General features: G+C 38.0%; 1 protein-coding gene across 6 annotated transcripts in view; it reads right to left on the bottom strand.

Moving 5' to 3' along the window:
• LOC139770753 (protein Skeletor, isoforms B/C-like) overlaps positions 1 to 21,739 on the bottom strand; it is a 71,942-nt gene that overhangs the window by 6,428 nt on the left and 43,775 nt on the right. For 5 of the 6 annotated variants that reach the window (XM_071702915.1, XM_071702911.1, XM_071702910.1 and 2 more), the window contains exons 5-11: positions 3,304 to 3,542; positions 2,686 to 2,866; positions 2,217 to 2,237; positions 1,755 to 2,112; positions 978 to 1,298; positions 489 to 612; positions 66 to 360 (exon numbers count right to left, since the gene is read on the bottom strand). In XM_071702915.1, the coding sequence (XP_071559016.1) occupies positions 66 to 360; positions 489 to 612; positions 978 to 1,298; positions 1,755 to 2,112; positions 2,217 to 2,237; positions 2,686 to 2,866; positions 3,304 to 3,542 (1,539 nt within the window). The remainder of the gene's footprint in view (positions 1 to 65; positions 361 to 488; positions 613 to 977; positions 1,299 to 1,754; positions 2,113 to 2,216; positions 2,238 to 2,685; positions 2,867 to 3,303; positions 3,543 to 21,739) is intronic. The other variant, XM_071702916.1, reaches the window with a different exon arrangement.

Genomic DNA, 21,739 nt, shown 5'->3' with positions numbered 1-21,739 from the left:
ACTAAAATAATTTATATATTTGCAGGTAATTGTTCGAAGTTTTGGCTTTTCCCTCAAATTCGTACCTGATAGTAAACTAAGTCCGGCGTGTCTTTTTCCACGGTCCATGCGAGCTTGGCAGGCTCGCCCTTGTCGCATTTGAGTTCGAGCGTTTCGAAGAATCTCTTAAACGTCTTGTAATTATCCGCGTTATCCACCGTGGTGCGGACCCATTCGCAATAACGACCCTTTGCGGTCGGTTCGAAATATCCGTCAGAATCACGCTCTACGCCAGCAAATACTCTTTCGTTCATTATTTGATTCCCTGTCTGTTGTCCAAGACCACCCTCCGGACTGTCAGTTATATAGAATGGATGATACCTGTCGAAGGTATATGAACGTTTCACAATAATGTGTTTCACAATGTCATACTGGGAATATTATATAGCGATCTCAATCTAATCTTGCACCGTGTATGTATTTTGAAGGGTGTTATTCTCAGGACTCACCTAGCGGGATTAGTATAATCGTCTCCACCCTCCACAATAAAGGTATAAGTTTTTCCTCGCTCGACGGTGATCTCCGGGATCAGCAAATCATTGATATACCATGCGATGCCCCAAGAGGGTGTACCTAAATTGCAATAAGGATCACTGATTGATCTCGGCCTTAAAATACTATATCATCTTAAGGGGAAAAAAGTCAACGGTAAACAATTTCAACATTATCATGATACTAATACTATTTAATATTTTACATAACAGTAGAATAAATATATAAAAAATATCTGCAAATTTATTAATATGACATATATTATTTTTATATAATAAGATACTATCTTTTAATTAGATTTTTTGTTAGTTAAATTCTATTTTAATTAATCTCCAAGTTTCATCAAATAATTCTACTGTCTACATACATTTAACATAAGACGATGCGGTTTTACTTAACAAAATAAGTATTAGAGATATAATTCGGTCATAATGTGTAATTAATACCTGTGATTTTTGAGTATCCTCTTTTCGAACCAGTCGGTCCAATTCTTGCACTGAAAAGATTCTTATCATTGATAACGGCCGGCGTCCAGGATTCAAGATCAGGTTCGTCAGGAATATTGTACAGGGAATTTGTACAGTCGTGAACATTTCTCGACGTAAAATCGATACGAATATCCTCGGTAGTCTTATCGAATCTCTCGTGAGCATTTGCTTCGCCCTGCGAATTCAGAACTCCGATGGCAGCGATCACGCTGGTTTCCCTTTCCGGAATCATCCTGTCCTTCTCTGGCTCGTTGGTTCTCATCGGACGTGTGTACGTAACTGCAATTGAAATATGAATTACACCACTCTAAGGATAATTTCTGTTTCGTATACTTTAGTTTACTTAATTTATGACAAACATTCAAGTTGATGCGAATACATTCAAAAATAATTTTACACGCTAGTTCTTACATTAAAAATCGCAAATGGCATTTAAATATAGATTTTCAATTAACTATAAAATTCCTATATATATTCATTTATGCTACATTTTTATTCTAATTTATCTATTAAATAAAATTGAACTATTTAATGAAAAATATCTCGTAAATTTTTATTATGTAACTGGTAAATTTATATAACTAGTAAATGTATCTCTCATATAAGACCACACATTTTTTAAGTCGCGTAAAGAGTAAAATTGTCAAAGAGAATAAATGTAACAATTAGCCATGTATTATTTTTTCCGTTTCTATCGTAATATCGTCCTTTATAACGTATAGGATAGAAATGTACCCGTTGTTATGCCATTCTTCCTTTCCCCATGCAAGAGCACCACGTCGTTTCTTCCGCCGATCCTCTCATCCGGGCATACACCCTTCTTGCCATCGCACTGAGATAAGTCCGACATGTAGTAATCCTCGGCGATGAACTTGCCGGTTTGTTTATTGTATCCGATCACAGCGACGTCGCCGCCGATCATCTCGGCCTTCCCTTCCTCACCCGACAACCCGAACGCCACGTACTGGTCCTCCTTGATGCGTCCCGACAGTCGAATCTGCACGTCCTCACCCTTCAGCTGCCACTGCACTTGAATACGGCCATTTAGTATCTCTTTGCAGTTGTTCACCTTAGGCGTCGGTGTGCTGCTCGTCTGAAAAAGAAAATATCGCGAATCTGTGACCTGTGACCTCAATACGGGGGGATTATGTATCATCCGTACGGCAAAATATCGTGCATCGATCGCGTTGTACTTACTGGATTATACCACCATGGCGGCTATTCCATTTAAAAATCAAAAGCAACGTTATTAAAGAGAATATAATGATTGAATTTGAACGACAAACGTGATAACGATTTCGTTATATTATCAGGAAGATTGAGAACTTCTCTCAAGATGAGATCCATGATCCTCGATTTCATTTAGCTTTAAGAAGATATTGTACAGTTGCTTAAAAATGACTAGAGTAAGAGCCTTGTTGGCACGATTTTTATTGAATCTAAAATATTAGCAGCTACGTGTATTTTATCATATAAAGACGCAAACGTTCCTCTTCACAGTGCATTCAATTTTCGTCTTCATTAAGGCGAAGCTTTTCATCGTGTATATACCGTATATCAAAGAGCGGAGCCGCGTATATTATCATTTCATAGTGAACGTTAATGAGGGTACGTAAGGCACGAAAGTTTGGGGCGTATCAGGATTGGAGAACTCATTTTGGTTTACCGTAATTTTCGTCTGGCCGAGAGCCGGTGGAACGTCGAGGTCCCTTGGAATTAGAACATGGCCGAAATTGTGTCTGTATTCAACGCACCACACCGCGAGCCAGCTGATGTCGTACACCGTCAAGTTCCCCGGCAAGACGATCTCGATGTCCTCTCCTTGGTATCCTCTTAATGGTGCCAAACTGTCGGCGGATTAGATGAGATTAATAATAATTTCAGTAACTTGAGTAAAATGTTTTAAATTAAAGTACGAGTACCCAAGCTTTTGTAGAAACATTATATCTTTCAATTAAATCTAAATTAAGTGATGTTAATTTCTTAAATATACGGATACATATACAAATATATATATATACAGATGGAGAAAATAAAACTCGTATTATTATAAAAGTAATTATATAAGGCTTACTTAAAGTTAAAATAAGTTTTTAAAATGTATAACAATAAACTTGTTGCTTTAAAATAAATTATGCGATAGTGTCTTTGGTATTTATTTATTTCCCGTATAATTTTTTATGCAGAAATCTACATCCTCTAGATTTTTTACAGGAGAATGATAATATTGGTTTTATGAAAATTAATTTATTAATTGTTTCAGACTGCTTGTGTCTCAACTGACCTGTCTACTTCATTGGGGACCTTGATACCAAAACGGCTGGGTTCTGAGCCGTTGCCTACCCAGAAGTAAGCGTCCGGTCCACCACCGTCGTAATGCAAATTTGGAATGTAGATTGTTTTGCTGTCTAGAATACTGATGTTGCCGCTGCGGAGGCCGTGCGCCAATCTCGAAAATTCAGGAAGCACTTGCAATTTCGGTACCTTCAAGTCAGACGGTATGAAAACGTCGCCGAAATCGACCTGGAACATGTGGAAATAACGTATTTATTTCTGTCTCCGTGCCCAACGATTCCAACAACTCTACGATTCCAATACTTTCATAGAGGGACGATGTTGACTTTTATAAATAAATATTTCGTACAGCTCTTCCCAAGTATCTTCTGTATCTTAATATTTTATTTCGATTGTTTGACTTTATTTTAATAATTTACAAACATTCTTATAATTTTGAATTATATAGAAAGAAGCTATATCACAGATTTTGATGCAACGCAGTAGTGACTTCCAAAATGTCTTTCGTAGAAAAGAAAGAAGAAAACACAAATAAATATTAAATCACGTATATATACTGCAAATATTTTTTATAGACTTTATAATTTAAGCTATTTTATCATACAAAATCGTTCCGGAAAACCCGCTAGTTTAGCCTTTCAAAAGTGTGCATTTATATCTTCGCGGCGTCGTCGAAAGAGTCGATCTATCATCCCACCCAGCGTTCGAGTTGACGTACCGATGAGGGGTTTCGGCTCGTTTATATTCTAAGTTCCGTCAAACGTCTTAGTGGAGGGACACGAGAACGTGAGAGAAGGAAGTTGAAAAAAAGAATGAAGAAAAGTAAAGAAAGAGAGAGTCAGGGAGTAAAGAAGCAAGTTATCGGTCGAAAGTTCGTAAAATCCGAGAAACCGATTCCACCCTCCGTCGTATAGCAAGCGGGGCTGCATCCGTCCTCTTTCTCTAGGGAGCGTTTTATAGGAGAAAATTCAACGTTCGCGACGATTTCTCAGCTCATTCCGAAACCTCGAACAAATCTATTCGTGAATGGCGAAATAGCGAGCTTTATACCAGCCCTTCGCGAACGGATTTTCTTCGTTTTCTGTCTCGCGAGAATAATATAATCGAGTTTCTGCTAAAAGAAAATCTTCCTTTAAAAAGCTTTCCTACATAAGCAAACTGCTACCTCAATTTTTCGAGATTGGATCTCTCAATATAAAAATACAGATAAAAATAAATGTTTACAATGTTTATTAAATGTTGGACGCAATTGTTTTGGAATAAGAAAAAAACTTTTATTTTTGTTATGTAAAACTTACTATACAATAGGACTTTTGCATTAAGTACTTTTATAAATTTCTTTTTATCTGCTTGTCAATAATTAATTTCTTGAGTGTAATTGCGTCATAATAAATTTATGGACAATCGTCCAAGCAAATTAAAATGGAGATGCTATAATTACCGATGGAGATCCTCGTCACTTTTGTAATTTCGCATTTCTATTACGATCAGTAACTGAGTAATTAATATTGAAATGAATTTAATTGGATTATTAAAACAGAAATTAGGTAAATGATGGTGTCTGCGAGAGATTAAATCAGGAAGATGTATATATGCGAGAAGGAGCTCCAGCCCCCGCAAATAGTTTGCTAACTAAGATTACGTCTTTGAAATCGCGATGAGCTATGATTTTCCCTGGAAACAGCTTCCCGAGGAATATGCTCTGGAAGTTACAGAGTACATTTTGCTGAATTCTGCGTGCGGTACACAAATCAACGGCGCGGGAGTTTCTTCGGTTTTGTAGAAGTTCCTTTGTGCGATTATACGTGGCCGTGCGCCAATTTCATCTCTCACAAGTACAACTGGCAAAATGGCTGGAAATTTTGACATTTGCATGTACTCACGCCATCATTTACATTTCCATTTCCGAGAAATACTTTACTCGCGTCCTTTGAAGCCTGGAAGCCTCTCAGCTCCGTAATTAATTCTCTCTCCGATGTCGATTGCCCTGCTTAACAAATTATCAAAGATACCGCAAAATACTAAATAAATACAACACCGATCTTTCACTTTACCGAAATCATCAACGAAATCTCAGTTATATTGTTATAAAGATTATTATCACGTACTGAGAGAAAAATGCGTAGAATTATAAGTACAAAATGGTTAACTATGATATTTTCTAATATTCTTGTCATGTAGTAACATTTATCATTTTAACAGACAAATATTAATTTAATTCTATCTATTAAATATGTTTTAACGACAAATTTAGATTTTGCTTTACTCATATTTCGATTTATACAATTTGCGAATTAAATATGTATATAATTGCGTTGTAGAAATCATTAATTACTGATTAATTTATGGCTGATCTAAATTTTACACGGCCTTTGTAGAGACAATCCGCAAATAGGGAATACCAATTCCTCGATTTTTCGTGCGATTGTGTTGGGGGCTAAATCAACGGCACGCGGCCGCCCACTAATTTCATCATTAATAATAATTATTATCGACGAGTTGGGATGAACTCCCTCGAGACTCCGAAATTTGTATGCGCATTAATCCCATTTCGTTTAAGGGCTCGTCAATCATACCGCCCTCGACTAGCTGATGGCTCGGTATACGCCAAGCCCAGAAATGTTCTGTACGAATGAGCCGCGAGACGCTCTTAATGGCATTTTGAATGGAGCATACTTAAAATTGGCCTTCCAACTGCAGCCCTTCATTATAACTGAATAGATGCTACAGTTGTTCGACACTACTCCAAGAAACTAGCAAATATTTATCGATCAATTTGAAATTTCGCTTATTAAAGTAAACGTAAAGTTTTTTATTGACCGATAAAAAAAAGATCGGATGGAAGATGGAAATTAAAATTCAGTTAAAAATTAAAATATTTTTTTTCATAGAATGACACTTGTTTATCGCGAGAAATACCGGTTTCTTCTAATTTTAGAATACGCGTAATCGATAACAGCCACAAGCACTGCAAGTTTCCGAACTAAATTTACGTTCGCAACTTCGACTGATTCCGGAGACTGCGGTAATAGCTCTTTGTAATGGAACGACAAGAAATTACTCCATTCAGCGACATTAACCTCCTACGTCGACGCGTATATTGGCAATAAATTTGATAACACCTACGTAGCTTTCCTTAATTATCGACGGCCTCCGGTATTAAACAGTGATACAGCGAACATCCGTGTTTCCCATTCACCGAAATGAATGCCATGCCCAGCTGTCGACGTATTAATTCGCGTCCCACGTCGCAACTTATAATAGAGAGAATTTAATTTTATAAAATATAGTTTCCTGCCAAAGAGAGAGAGCGTTAGCATGCCTGACGGTGCATTTCGAATAGCTCTCTGCTGCATTGAAAGTCAGGATACATATTGGAAAAATGCAATATTTTCACGTCTAATTTAAGCGACTTCGCGAGTATTTTTCATTCGTTTGACATTATGTTATTGAACGATATGACGTAAAATAATGTGACGTTATACGAAAAATATTTATAAAACTGGAACATAAAACTGCAATCGTACATATGTAAACAATTAATTCTGCATAATATGTAAAAAAAAATAATTCTTCTCGTATATGATTGATAACTACACGGAGAGAATTTTTCGTTATATTTTACCGTTAAATTCACTACAAACTTGGGAAAACTTGGCAATATCAATCAAATATTATCGGTAACGATAGGAATTTTTGAAATATGCAAAAGACATTTTATTACAAACACAACGCCTAATAAAAATTGCTAAGCAAATTGGTAATTTTTGAAAAATTATTTTACTATATATTTTAGTAAAATTAATCAAACATATTTTATATTTTATTGTAATGGATATTAATATTTTTTATTGTGGTAGATAGTAATCAGAATAGCTCGCATAAAATTATTCGTAATACGTGGGACGTCGTCCCACAACTACTATGATTTTAAGGATAAATTCTAAGAGAAAATTCTCTCTGTGTATTGTGTTAATTTACTACGGGCTATTTTTATCAAACGTACCCCAACAGAATTACATCCTAATGATGTTAGAGACATTATTAATATGTCATTTGACGTACACCCTACTATACGTGCACAACTCGTAATAAACGTGGTTAGATAAGACACGAAATGTTAAAAAAAAAGGGAAAACAAGAAGACATTTAGTATTGCATAATAGAAAGTATAACAAGATATATTCGTATTACGACTGGATTATCAAATATCCGACTGTTATCAGAGTTTTAAAACCACTTGCACCACAGATTCAATCGTGTAGATATACGGATACATGGTATCACTCGATAACAAAATATTGCCAATAATTAAGTGAACGGCACTCAAGTCAAGTGCACCCTAAAAAAAAAAATCTACGCGAATATCGACGCGAATTATAACCCGTATTATAATATAACATATAATCGTGAGAAGTAATTTGAATGCAGCTCGCAAAGTGGACCAATAAATTCAAGACGTAAGAATACATAAATACATGTAACTGAAGCACTTTACTATGTTAAAAAGTATTTTATTTTTATCGGATTGAGCTATTCTATTCAAATCTATTATTTTATTACGAAATTTCGCGTAGAATTCTGAAAACTCGTTGCAGGCGCCCATTTAACTGGAGATTACAGTACTAAACGGTAAAGTGGCTCTTTTAAGAATTGGCAAGAGCAAAATTCAAAGAAGCCAGATTTAAATCAATTTTCTCAAGTTTTATAAAAAGGTAGATTTATCCACCGTCGCACCCTTCGATTCAATGATATCTGAATCCACGCCCTCGCCGTGATATATCGACCCTCCGTTAATTTTTCATCGAGAAACCGACATGGTCCCACGAAATCTCGCCCGACTCTCCGCCGTTTAATCTTTTCGCGATAATTTTCCAAGAAAAGCTCGTTTTGATCCGATTGTTCGCGATTGACGACTGTTGCAAGAGGGCTGCGTATCTCACGGTTTATAAACCCGGGATGCGGCAGTACGGGGATTCTCCTCGTCAATCCGATACCTTTGATGTAGCCGTTACATCCCCCGATCCCTCGGAGATTTCGAGCGGGTTCGTCCCGCGCTGCAACGTCCCGCGTCCTCCCTAATAGACTGTTTATCTCGTAAGCTCAGATTTAGATTCGGATTAGAGTCTATTATGCGAACTTCCCTACGAAAGCGTGTGCGTACGTACCAGGCAGGAGTGTGGCTATCTAAAGTGAGATACTGAGCAGTGCCTCATTTATTTTCCACCCTTCTTCATGGTAAAGGCAAGAATAATTGAGATGTTTACACTTATAAGATAGAGTTTTTGCTTATAAAATAATTTTTATGCTTATTGAGAGTTTTTATTTAAGATTATGCGGCTTGTTGAATTAAATTGACAGTATATTTATGTGTGTGTATACATCGAACAGCTTTCTAGCTTGCATTTATATTTATCAGTAAATTCTCTGTAAAAAACATCCTAGCAGTGGCATTGATACAAACATCACATTTCGACGGTGGAACATCTCGTTAAAGAAGCTATTTTTCTATGGGGCTCACAAAAGATGTTTGCCCCTAAAACCGATAAAATGCTCGAGGCTCTCAAATATGATTACGAGAGATTCGCGTGATAGAATGCCCTCGATTAAAGTGTTACCGAATTAATGATCATCCTATTGTCATTTATAGCGAATGTTATTACTAATACAGATTTTTCGTACACGATGTCTAAAAACTCATGAAAATCTTTGAAACATTTTTTTAGTATTTTACATAAATTCAATTTCGAACAGTCAAAAAGCTATATACAGATATTTAAAATAATGTATTAAAATATTAAAATTAGGTACAAATATAAAAAGTGATTTTATAAGAGATATAAAATAAAAATAAGAATACTTACAAAGATTGTTAAATGTTCAGCAAACGTCAATTAAACGATTTACGAATCTTTCTACGTCTTCTAAACTTTTCCTTGAACATTCGTGAAATTTAGTTTCTTATTGCAACTATAAGGCAATTAAGAAGTACTAACTTTGGCATTCAACTCTATTAGTAAGAAAAGTAAGTTTTTCTAGAAAGGAACAAACCTCGTTGTCAAATTATTATGCTTCTATGACTTCAACTCAATAATTGCTCAAGTCGACGTACTTCAGCTTCATCAGCATTGAAGAGTACTTCCAAAGAAGAACGAGAAACGAAGTACTTTATATTAGTCCAACCTTTACTTTTCTTTTCTTCTTTCGGGCGTTATGTTCTTTTGGGCTCTCCTTTGCATACAAATTTATTTTGTAACTAAATCCTGAGATTTTTAGACAGATATTAATAATCAATTATTTGGTATATATACTCGACATCGTCGAAAATACAGAAACGTTATAATAAGCGTCAATATCAGTCTCATCCCCGCCCAAGAAGTAATAAAGTAACGCATCATTCTCTCGTCCCGCGTATATATTACGGGGGCGTCTTTTCACCCCCCCCCCCCCTCACGCAATCGGGGTCTGTGCGCTACTGATACACCCCCGTTATAACCCGTGGGTGGCTACTCGAGCAGTCGATATTCAATCAAATAAATCCCCCTAACAAACTGGAGAGTCACGGATAGCATCGAGAAACAATTCGTGAAGGGAAGGGGGATAAAGCACGGCGGCGAATCGGCGGGAGAGAGAAAAAAGGGGGTGATTGAGGGACAGAAATAAAAAAAGGAAAATGAGAAAGGAAGAAGGGAGCAAGCCAGACGGGAAAAAGAAACGAATGAGTACGAAGGGGGCATTACGTATCGCGGAGATTCCGGTCCCGAACGCCGAGGCTGTATATTATTTTAACGCCTTATCAGGTCTGTATCACCCCTCGTCGCACGGGGCGTCGTCCCCCACAACGCAATCGCCCCCTGTCGCGAGGACGTACGTCCTTTCGGAAATTGAGACATCAGGTCTCGTTAGCGCGTTGGCCGATGCAATGGCATCGTCCCTTGCGGCTATTCCATCGGTTGACTGCATCGAAGGCGTGTGACGATATAGTTTATAGCTTCTGTAACGCGATGCACGCATGTGATCATTCCTCAAGGGCTGGTAATATATACGCTGGTACTATAACACGGTGCTAATAGTAACAGCATTCATTGATAACACTTAGAACTGGCTCTCTAGGGAGAGCCTGTACACACGAAGTACAAAAAAAAATATATATATATATTGAACAGTATAAGAAAAAGGGATAAAAGCAATAATATAAGATGTTTTACTCTTAGATAAAAATAAGATAAAAATATATAAAGATAAAAAATAAGAGGTTTTTTAAACCGCAAAAACAGAAAATACTGACATAAATAATTATATTAAAAAATTAGACTAAAAGGGAAAAAGAAACGAAATGTAGAATTAACTAAAAAACTATAAAGCAAAGACTATAGGATTAACAAAGAACATGAAAAAGTAGATCGTAAATGAGTATGTGCTTTAAGTGAATTTTCTAAAGCTTTATAAGATATCATATCTTTACTATTTTAAATATATTATTTTACTGTTATAAAATTGGATCTGTTATTCCAACACAGAAAAAAAGAAGTGTGAAATCAATACTGATACCTATACTTGTATATACGCAAGAATATATAATCTTGAAATGAGACTATATTGCGTTAAACGAAAAAAAAAACTTGCTTGAATGAAGTTATTTATATAGTTAAACCAAATTTTATATAGGTCAATCAAGAAAAAAAAGTTAAAATAAAAAGTTAAAATTCTTATAAAAAGATTATATGTTCTTGCGTATACACAAGTATATCAGTGTTGATTTGACACTTTTTTCTATGAAGAGAGAGAAAGTTAAAATAAGAATTATTCTCATTAAAATTATGATCTAAGTTTAAATATCCACGCCCATATTTCTTCTCTTATCTCTAGTTATTTTTTTAGATCTCTTGGCGTATCATTTCTTATAGTAGGTAATACTTTTTCGTAATAAGAACATTCCTTGAAGAGGTACTTCACATATCTTTTACCTTACGTAAGATTTTTACGTAGGAAAGAATCCAATGATCCATATCGTCATTCGACAAGAGTAAAATTCGCACTAAAAGTACGATGGTCTTTTGTGTAAACGTGTATCGCCTTGCTTAGCAAGATCGAAAAGTATCCTTTTACGAGCGTTCGATAGAATCCCAATTCAAAGTCGAAGGGCAAGCAATTGGCAAGAAAGCTGAGAGAGAGAGAGAGAGAGAAACAGTTCGAGGGAGATAGCAGGTTGAAACCAGAGTTAAAAAAGGCCTTCTATTCGCGAGATCGTTGGACTTTAAGTAGGTGATAAATTAAACGAGTCTTCCGCGTCCTCGTCTCCATAATACCTCTATATCTTTAGCCGCCAGATTTAATGGAGCTTTTTTAACCGAAACTTTTTTACTACCCCGGATAAGCTCTTGTTAAATATGTTCTACTGGGCCAGAGTCCAATTACGTGGGTTTCGAGCATCGTTTAAAAATTCACTTTTAGCGGAGGAAAACTTGAGAGAGTGTAACGACGAACACTTGATACTTTCGTCTACAAAGGTAAAGTAGGTTCGTGAAGTTCAATGAAAAACGAACGACAAAACCATATCTTAGCTCGAGCGTGAAGGCCATATAGCATAGTGATATATTCCACATCACAACAGGAATCAAATGTCACGTTACCAGAAGTACTGCTTGTTAATTTGGTTTAAGCAGCTTGACAGACAAAATTCCTTTTCCGTTTTCTTTAAGTCAATAAAATAAAGAATGGATAGCGACTGTTCGGAGCCTGCGAAGATACAAGTTTCTGAGCCTCTCAGCAGAAACAAGCAAATAGAAGATTAATGCTAAAGTATCTCGTTTAACTCCAAGCAACACACATTATTTTAAAGAATTGACGAATACTTTTATACAGAGGATTTCGCGAGAATTGTGCCTTTTACATTTTATTTTATTTTCCATGCATGTATATATATTTCCTGTATTAAATATTTAAATCGACCGTCTTTCTTTTCCTTCTAAACTGACACGCGGAAACGATTTACTGAAATAATGATATTCTTCCCCCGAGTTCTGCAAAAATATTCGTGATCTCTAAAGATGACTAGGCCGGCTCTCCGGGCATAATATGACGATATTAGTAGCAATGTAGCCCGTCCTGCCGTAGTATGAATGACGAAACTTTCCCGGCGACAGAAGGACCGGTGGGCGGTCCTCCGGGATACCTGGAACTTTCGTAAGCTCCCGTCCAATCGGCGTGTTGGAAAGCGAGAGAGGTAGATAGAGAGAACAGAGAGGATATAGAGAGGGACGCGGAAGGGGGGGTTGGTAGGGTGCGGGAAACAGAGAGCTTTCTCGCTGGATAAAAATGACAACTTTTGCTGGAATACGTAATTGCGGTTAGGTGAACGCGACGTAAACTTCGCTTTACTTTGCTGCATTTGCTTGCCTTTTTTGTTGCAAGTCTCCTGCAGTTATTTTCACATGCGCGTTTCGCGCGGTTTCTCCTGCCTTCCGTTGAACCGACGAGCCGACGACCTTTCTCGTCGATTGGTTCGCAGGTATTCGATATCTGTTTGAAGGGAAGGGTCAATGGTTCCGTGTAGAAGGAAGAAGCAGTTTCGCGCTGAAGTCAAGTCAGACATGATAGCGCAGCGTTATTTCCTGTTACATTAATTCTATGGAAACGAATTTCTTCCCGCGATACAAGTGGAAATATACAGTTGCAGTTGACATTCCACGTCGAAAAGAACAATTTCTGCTGTTTATTTTGCAAAGTCGCGAGCAATATTTTTTTTTCCCTCGCATACTGAATGGTGAGCGTTTCCAGTTTCAGGCTCTCTCGTCAGAGAAAAACACGTGTATGCTTGCCGAATAAAGGGTACTGCAATATATGAACGCACGACGATAAAATAGAATACTAATAACGGTGTTTATATACGGATACTACAAAAAAATAACTTGAGTCCTCTTCTCGCTCGCGTTGTTACAGGTTATTTTCACGATGAGACTGCATTCGACTTTGCATGTACATTATTGCTTTTTATTTATTTATCATTCGTCGGAAAAACAAGTATTTCTGCGAAATCGTAATAAAAATAGCTACGTGAAGTCATTTTGCTCTCTTTAAATTTGCGCCGCCGCTCGTGCGCCGCTCGTGCGCCGCTCGTGCGCCGCGAAGACCCGCGGAAACCAGTTTATGTCAGCCACTTCGATTTATCCATTTTCGATCGAGCACCCCCATTGATATCCAGAACGTCGCATGGCCGTGTGTGCGTCAGTGAGATCGTTGCGTATTCGATGAGATCCGATACATTCGGCATACATCAGCATCAGCTGGAATATACACCCACGAGGACGAGTCGACGCGTAGGTGATGTCAAAATGGCGCGCGCGAGACATTTAATCCCCTTCGACCTTCCGCGGAAGATTACACGTGTACTCTAGTGTGTACTTGACTCTGAAATTTCCTGACGTTAAGTCCGATTAAACGAGATTCGGTTTGTTGCGTGCCCCGAAACCATTAAAAAACGCAATTCTCTCGAAGTATTTGCGTACATAAATATCATACATCCACCCATTACGGTGAAGTAATGAAAAATAATAAATAATAAAAAAAATCGCCTGACTCGAAATGGAACATGAATATTAATATCGGTAAGTTTAAACAATAAGATAATGCGATAAGATAATGCGCAAAAGTTAACAAGTACAATGGTTGATCGTACGCGCCGGGTATCGAGTACGTTATATTGTGAAAGAAACCATTATCGCAATTCCCACATATTTTTCGAGCACGGAAGTGATTGGATACGCGAATTACGATAAACGAAAGCGAAATTTTTTCCTCTCTCTCTCCTTTTCTCTTTCTCTTTCCAACTCTTTTCCGGGAGATTATTTTAAAATTCTTTCTTCAAAATACGTTCTTTGTTCCAAATATAAAACACTTAAAGGGAGATTTGAACACATTGAGAAGTAGCATGGTGAAAAGATATTTTTCGTATCTCTTCTAACACGCGACAAAATAATGCGTTAATTGACAAGTCGAGAATCACCGGGGCGATTCGAGTAATATGCCACGGAATTAAGAACAAATTTATCCCTCCTAATAATACGATTTTTTTTACTAACCGAATGATAAATCTAATTGTCGAACGATTTCGAAAATTGTCTAATCTGCAGAACCATCGCATCCGCGAGCAGACGCCGTCTTCAGGATCGAAGGCTCCGACCTTCGGAGGCAAACTCTTGGCCCTCGACCTCGACACCTCACCGGTCATCGGGGCCATGGGGTTGATCCCTCTACTTTCAAAATGGCGACGGCTCGAGATACGGAATACCGCGACAGAACCGGAGGAAGAGGGAGAGAGAGAGAGAGAGACGAAGTGCGAAGAGCAAGGGGGAGGATACGCCAAACAGTCGCGAAAGAGCGAGAGGGAACGAGGACGACGTGGAGCAAAGTGAAAAAAGGGACGAAAGCGTCGCGTCATTTTCCAGAAATGAACCAGTGGATAGACGGAGCGACAGCGTAGAAACGAATGGTAACATCGAGGAGCCACAGTTACGGAAGAACGAGGAGGAGACGCAGAAACGCGAGAAGAGAGGAAAGGGTTGCACGATGACAGAGACGGCCAACAGGACGAGGATGGGTGATATCTGCGAGGGTGGCAAGGGTGAAGAGAGAGAGAGAGAGAGAGAGAGAGAGAGAGAGAGACAGGGAACGAGAAAGAGAGAAGGAGAAGGCAGGGGGAAGGAAAGAGGGAGGGAGGGAGAGGAGAGGAGAGGAGAGAGAGTGAGAGAGAGAGAAATATATCCTCGACTACTAGCCAGCCAGTCAGCCAGCCCCGGCCAACATCGACCGGGTATTGTCGCGTCTGCGCTTGCGTCACTGTTATCCAGGACTATCAACCTTGCCTCAATTCCTGATCATCCGTTTTCCGTGTCCCCGTTCGTGCTCGTGTGTGCGCGTGTGTGCCGGGGGCTCCGTGTACACGCACGTGTACACGCACGTGTACACGCGTGTATACGTGCGCGCCACGGACACGCGGCGTACGTACCCGCGGCGACTCGCGCGCGGATATCATCGTCCCTCGCGAGAGAGCGAGGCGTCCGTCATGCGTCGAGCCCGATCTCGCGCGGCCGATCGAATCGATGGACGTTCGAGGTTTCTCGCATTCGCGGATAGTCATTTTCTGCATGATCAATGAAGCTCCAAATATGCGAAAACCGACGCGCGTTATCGGCGAAACGGTTGTTTCCTGGGAGCAGCATTTAACACGTTAATAACGTTGAGCCACTACGATTTTGTTGCCGACTCGCCGTTAGCGACGAAGGTAAACGTAACACCCACCAGTTGTTGTATTTTAGTAACAGGTACACAAGTTTATAATAAAGTAAACTTGATCAATTCTCTAATATAACCCGATAAGAATAAAAATATGTTTCACGAACAAAATCTCTTAATTTTATTATAGGAAATAATTATGCTATTCCCTCTAATGCTAATAGGTGCTAATAGGAAAGTTATCAGAACTTCCTATATTTTTCGCCATCAGATTATTGAAATAATTAAAAATTTCTTTAACGAGCGAGAAAAGAAATAAAAAATAAATAAATGTATTACGAGTATTCACACATAAAAGACACTTTGTAAATTAAAATTAATATTATTTCATATGATCTTCAAGTAAAGTGTAAGTATAAGTGTGAGTATATAAATCTAAATAGATCACAGAACTTTAGAAAACCATAGTAGTTAATTTAATTACGTAATTTATTCTTTCTTAATTTAATTATATATATTATTCTATTCTAATATAATATAATTTTAATTGTATAGGCAATGAATCGTAATCGGAAATTGTAAATACATGCCTTAGCGGTTTGGTTAATTTGTCCACCGATTTGTACATCGACATCGTACACGGAACTGCATGCCGATTGCTACTGTATCGCCCAGTGACAAGTCGTTTGCCGATTTGTCAAGATTATTGATGGTCGTATCAATGGATAAATGCTTTACGTCCGACTGCACTCGTCGTGCGAGTTATTGTTGCTTCAGCAAAATTAGTCCCGCAAAAGTATTCCAGTTAAAGCGAAGATATACGAATACCGAAGCAAGAACGTAGATAGTTGCAAGAATGTACATAAAAACAGTAATATAATATGAGTAATATAATACAGATTTGTAGTATTTACACTGAGAAAAAAAAGCTGTTGCTTCAATTAAAATGCTATCACGGGGTGTCAAAAACATAAGTAGTTTATTCAATTGAATTATTATTAGACCCAATATCTGGATTATTAAACCAATAATTTAATTATTGATTATTATTAGACCCAATATCTGGATTATTAAACCAATAATTTAATTATTGATTTAATAATTCAGATATTGGGTCTAATAATAATACAATTGAATAAACTATTTATGTTTTTGGCACCCCGTGATAGCACTTTAATTGAAGCAACAGCTTTTTTTCTCAGTGTACAATTTTTGGCCTTTCTTTTGGAAAAAATATAAAAATATTGCTATAGTATAAATAGTGTAAATAACCTCTCCTTATAATTTATACAAATATCAGTGGAATATATATATATATATTTTTTTTAACTATATGGAATATATATATGTAATATTTATACACGATTTGATTGTTCATATTTTTCTTAAATAAGAATCTAATCCGTTGGAGAAATAAATCATCAGTTGTCAAAAAATAAAAGTATAGTATTAAAAAAAATAGTTACGTGTCACGTCATACGAAAGGGCTCATGAGAGGATATTTCAAATGTGTTATACGTCTCTCTCTCTTTCTCTCTCTCTCCGAACTAAAATCTCCTGTAAAACTTTTTCCCAAATACTTCGTGCGAAAAGGCATTGCGAAGACCCCATGTCCAATATGAAATCGATTATTAACGTTGACTTCGTCGAAGAACCGAGATCCAACGGCATGGAACGGCTCTCGAAGTTATACGACGTGCTCGGAAAGCTTTCGCGACGCCAATACAATGAATGATGTCAATATAGGGAAAAAAACGTTTCAAAGCTTTTACGCACGCCGCCATGAACTTATCAATGTCGCTTTTATGTTATACATTGTTGACGGAATCGCAAAATCGCCCACACATGTCACTAAATTCGATTACCCCGCTGAAATGACTGACGGGTTACAGAGTTTCGACCGAAAACGATTTCGTCATGGTATATTTCCAGGTATTTATTCCGATATGCGATGAAAAAACGACAATAAAACGATGTGATGCGTTAATGTACATTAATAATGCATTTTGTAAATAATAAATTTTACAAGCGTTACGAAAAATGGGCGTTATTTATTACCGCTCCTGTTTCCCGCATTCGTCCCATTAACGCTCATTTCGAATCAATTTGGTCAAGTTTATGTAAAACAATGGGATTATAAATATAACAAAGAAATAATAGTGGATAGAAAAAGGTAGCAACAATAGTGCAATGTATATTCGTTAATAATTTCAATTTCAAATGGCTATAAATTTAAGTAATTGTCCCAATATCTTTCTGCAGAAAAATATCATTAATATAAAGAACGCGGCGTTAATTGAATGAACATTCTTCAATAGATTAACATAGAAGAATACTAAATGCTAAAAGCTTTAATAAATATATTAATGTTAAAAGGGTGTACGCGACATATCGACGTATAATCTTATGCTCGGCGAGAACCCGATTCTTTTGTATGTTCCCTTTTGGGGACTTCAGGAATCCATTCTAAGCGGTTATTAAATGACGCTCTCGTGCAGGGTTGGATCGTCCACTTGGTGCCAGAAGCAATCGTACTCCGTCATCCCACTCCGAAAACTATGAGGCGTTTAATTAACTCCGCGGAGGCCGGGAAAGAGACCCGTAGAATTCACATGCAAATGCTCCGTGACACGATTGCGGAACAATCATTTCTTTTTCCAACTGAAACTCGGCTAGCAAAACCGACCGCCGACTTCCGACACTTCGCGCCAGATAAATTTCACACGGAAATATCGTCATTTTAACGTAAAAACAAAATCCACCGAAAAAACACGTGAAAAACATAAAAAGGAGACGTAACATATCTTTTTCTTTGAAAAAAAAAAAATAGCGCTATTTTTCAGTAAAATAAAATACTTCAATGAGAAGATTGCAAGAAAAAGTGAAAGGAAGTTTATTTCCGTTACATATAAGCGAGATGTTAATACTATTATAATATTGCAGAAATAACGATTGCGACGAGACTGATTGAGGAATGTAAAGTAATTTCGAATTATCACATCCTGATGATGTAACGCGAATAACGAACATCCGTAACGTACCATCGGTAGATAGCGTAATTTTATTTTTACTCGGCTTGTCGTTGGTTTGTGTAATCGGATGCGCAAATGAGTCACCATGCCGCAAGAGATGATGGACGCAATCGCGCAATCGCGAGTAGCAAAGTAGTCACGTCACGCATAGGTCAGCCAGAAAGTGAAGAATGTAATCGACAGACTGGTGAACTGGTGACACGTGCGAAAGTTGGCCGTTGTTAACGCGACTGCACGTTAATTTTGCATTAAAATTGTCACTATTTTTTACCTTTTTTTGCCGATGTAGAATGCTCATAGAAATTGTAAATTGCATTAAAATTTATTCAAGTGCAGATTTTTATAATATTTTTATACTAATATACTTTTTTAAAATATAATATAATTTTTTTAAATATTAATTGTCAAGGCTATTTACGTAATGGTTTTTACTGCATATTTATTCTATGGTTTCTTATTTTATTCATTATTTTATTAACTCGAAAATTTCTTGTAATAATATATAATATAAATAATAATGAGAAATAATTATATAAAACTAATGACTTTTATAATGAGGGTATACGATGCGTTATTATGTTACAGGAATATGTATTTACTTTCAAAAAATACATTTTTAGTAATAAGAATAATGTTAAAATGTATCTTAAATTTTGCATAGTTAAACTTTATATAATTTTCCAGATATTATCGTTCGTTGTTACGTGCAAAGTATAAAAAATTCGTATCCGGAAATTAAAGATGACGTATCCTACGTCGCGTAATTTACATTCTCGCCGTGCAACGCGATTAAATTTTAAATTATTATACATCGGGTGTTCAACATTTTTCCAATAAGTGGCATTTATAGGCGAAAGAAGTGGAGCTCCTCCTCCACTCGGGACTCGGTCGATGGCATTCTGCTCACGCGTTTACGATGCGAAACGTAAGAACGCGATTAATCGCGAGTAAGAGTCGTCGAATCGTCGGGCGAGTGAAATAAAATATCGCGAGGCGTGTAAGGAAGACGAAGGAGACGGGCGAACGAGACGACGAGACGCGGCAAGCCGATCACCGGCTTTAACGGTTCGAGTTTCCTCGCGAAAGGCGAACGCCGTTGCTTGGAGATAAGATCGCAACGGGATGACGAGAAATTGTTTCCACCCACTCTCGCGCTGTCCTCCGCGTGCGATATACACACAGGACACTTGCACGACCGCCTCGGACGGCGGTCGGGAGACAGGCTAGACGGAGAGGAAAAAAAATTGCTAAATCCTATACCTGATTCAATGGCTGAATCCATTGAGCGGCGGTTTGATATCGCCGAAGAATATCTCTGTTCCTTTGAAAGGAAACCCGGATTTGAAGGAAGAAGGATACGTCGGCGAAGGAGCGGGTCTTTGAGAGGAAGCAGAAGGAGATCCCGAGAGCCAGCAGGGCGAGAGGGAGATGGACGAAAGAAGGAGCGAGAAGAGGGCTTACTCTGACAATACATCCGCTCTCCGGAGGTAACGCGAGGGAGTGCTGACTGACAGACAGCTCCTGTCTACTAGATATCCGAGCAAAACCTACACCTCCCCTCCTATACTGCTGTATAGTATCAGCCATCCCGTTGAAAGACCCGCCATTTCTTCTATAAATCATCGAAAGGGAAGCACGCGCTTCTAAAAGTCAGAATTCTTAGAAACGTTTCAATAATGTGCATTATAAGATTTCCTTTTGTATGATTGTCCGTAATCAAGGAATATCCTGTTTGATCGGAAACGTTTCGCGTCTCTCTACTCTCTCTAGATAGTGACCGCTATTCGAGGTCACAGGACACCCGATAAATACCACAAAAACCTAGGGAAAGCTTTTTCAACGTAGCGACAGGCGCTACCAGTCCGAATAGCGGTTATCACCGGCAGCCAATTGTTTGCTCCCTTGTAACAAGAACGCTCGTTTCTGCTACTTAATAAAGCACCTCAGCTCGTACCTTTTACGATGCGATATAAGCACGAGAAACCTACCCGCCGTAAAACCTTTCCCCCGGACGGAATCCCCCGTGAATTACTTCTCGTCGATCGGTGGAGCGGCCGCAAACGAGAGCGATTTATACCAAACCCCCCGAACGACGACGACTCGCGACGATCGTAATGGGACACCCGGTAGAATGGACCGTAGGCGGCGGACAGCGCGTTTTGCGGTGACAGAGCGTGTCTGATGGAGGGTTGTCACGGTGCGGGAGCACCCCTCAGACTTCGATATTAAAGCCCTCCTCTAATATAAGAGCAAAAGCTCCGCTCTCCACCGTCGATATGCTCGCCTCAAACCTTTTTCCCTTCCTAAAGGCAGCGATATCGCGCTTGTGTGTCGTTATATTCATACGTGTAAGTCCGATAAAAGGGGGAAAGGGAAAGCTAAAGGGTAGCCCCGGTTGAAACGTAGACTCTCGCGCGTACACCGAGATTTTTAAGCGTCGACTCTCAAGCGAAAGAGCGAAATCTATTTAAGAGAATATACCTCTACGTTCTAATTTGTGTGCTTCTTGATGAGAAGAGATGGAAGAGAGCTAAGCTGGATTAAGTCGAGAGTAAGCATACCTATGGAGGGGTAAAAATCAGAGTGGTGTAAGTCAAATTTTTTTAAATATTTTCTCGTGTGCTTAGATGCAATTTATATATTGTAAAGATTGCATCTATGCACACGAGAAAATATTTAAAAAAATTTGACTTACACCACTCTGGTTTTTACCCCTCCATATATATCGCGCAAAACATAAAAGAAAGAAAGGAACGCTGAGTTTTGATGCAGATAAAATATGAGAAGGTAAGAAAAGGAAAAAAAGTGTACAGAATCATCATCTACTTAGAAAATATCTTACTGACAACGAGTAAAATTATTAAATATACAGGTCATACGGCCAACTTCCGAGCAAACGAAGAAAAGATGTTGGTTTAATGTAAATAATTAATAATAATTAAATTAAATTAATAATAATTTATTAGTTGGTGAGAAGTATAATTATTATACGTATAAGGACAAGTCACCCATCGTGAAGTGCAACTCTCTCAGGTTTTATTCTAAGCTACATCGAATGTCAATAAAAAGAAATTTCAATATATCTTTTTGACAACGTGATACCTTCGTCGCCGCGTGTTTACTCACATGCTCGCGTGCGAATAAGATACCAGAAAGATA

This window comes from Temnothorax nylanderi, unplaced genomic scaffold, assembly GCF_030848795.1.
Source record: "Temnothorax nylanderi isolate EJ_2023f unplaced genomic scaffold, tnyl_v1.0 TNYL_tig0032_pilon, whole genome shotgun sequence".
In the NCBI taxonomy this organism is placed as follows: Eukaryota; Metazoa; Arthropoda; class Insecta; order Hymenoptera; family Formicidae; genus Temnothorax; species Temnothorax nylanderi.
This window is presented reverse-complemented; position numbering and strand designations above follow the sequence as displayed.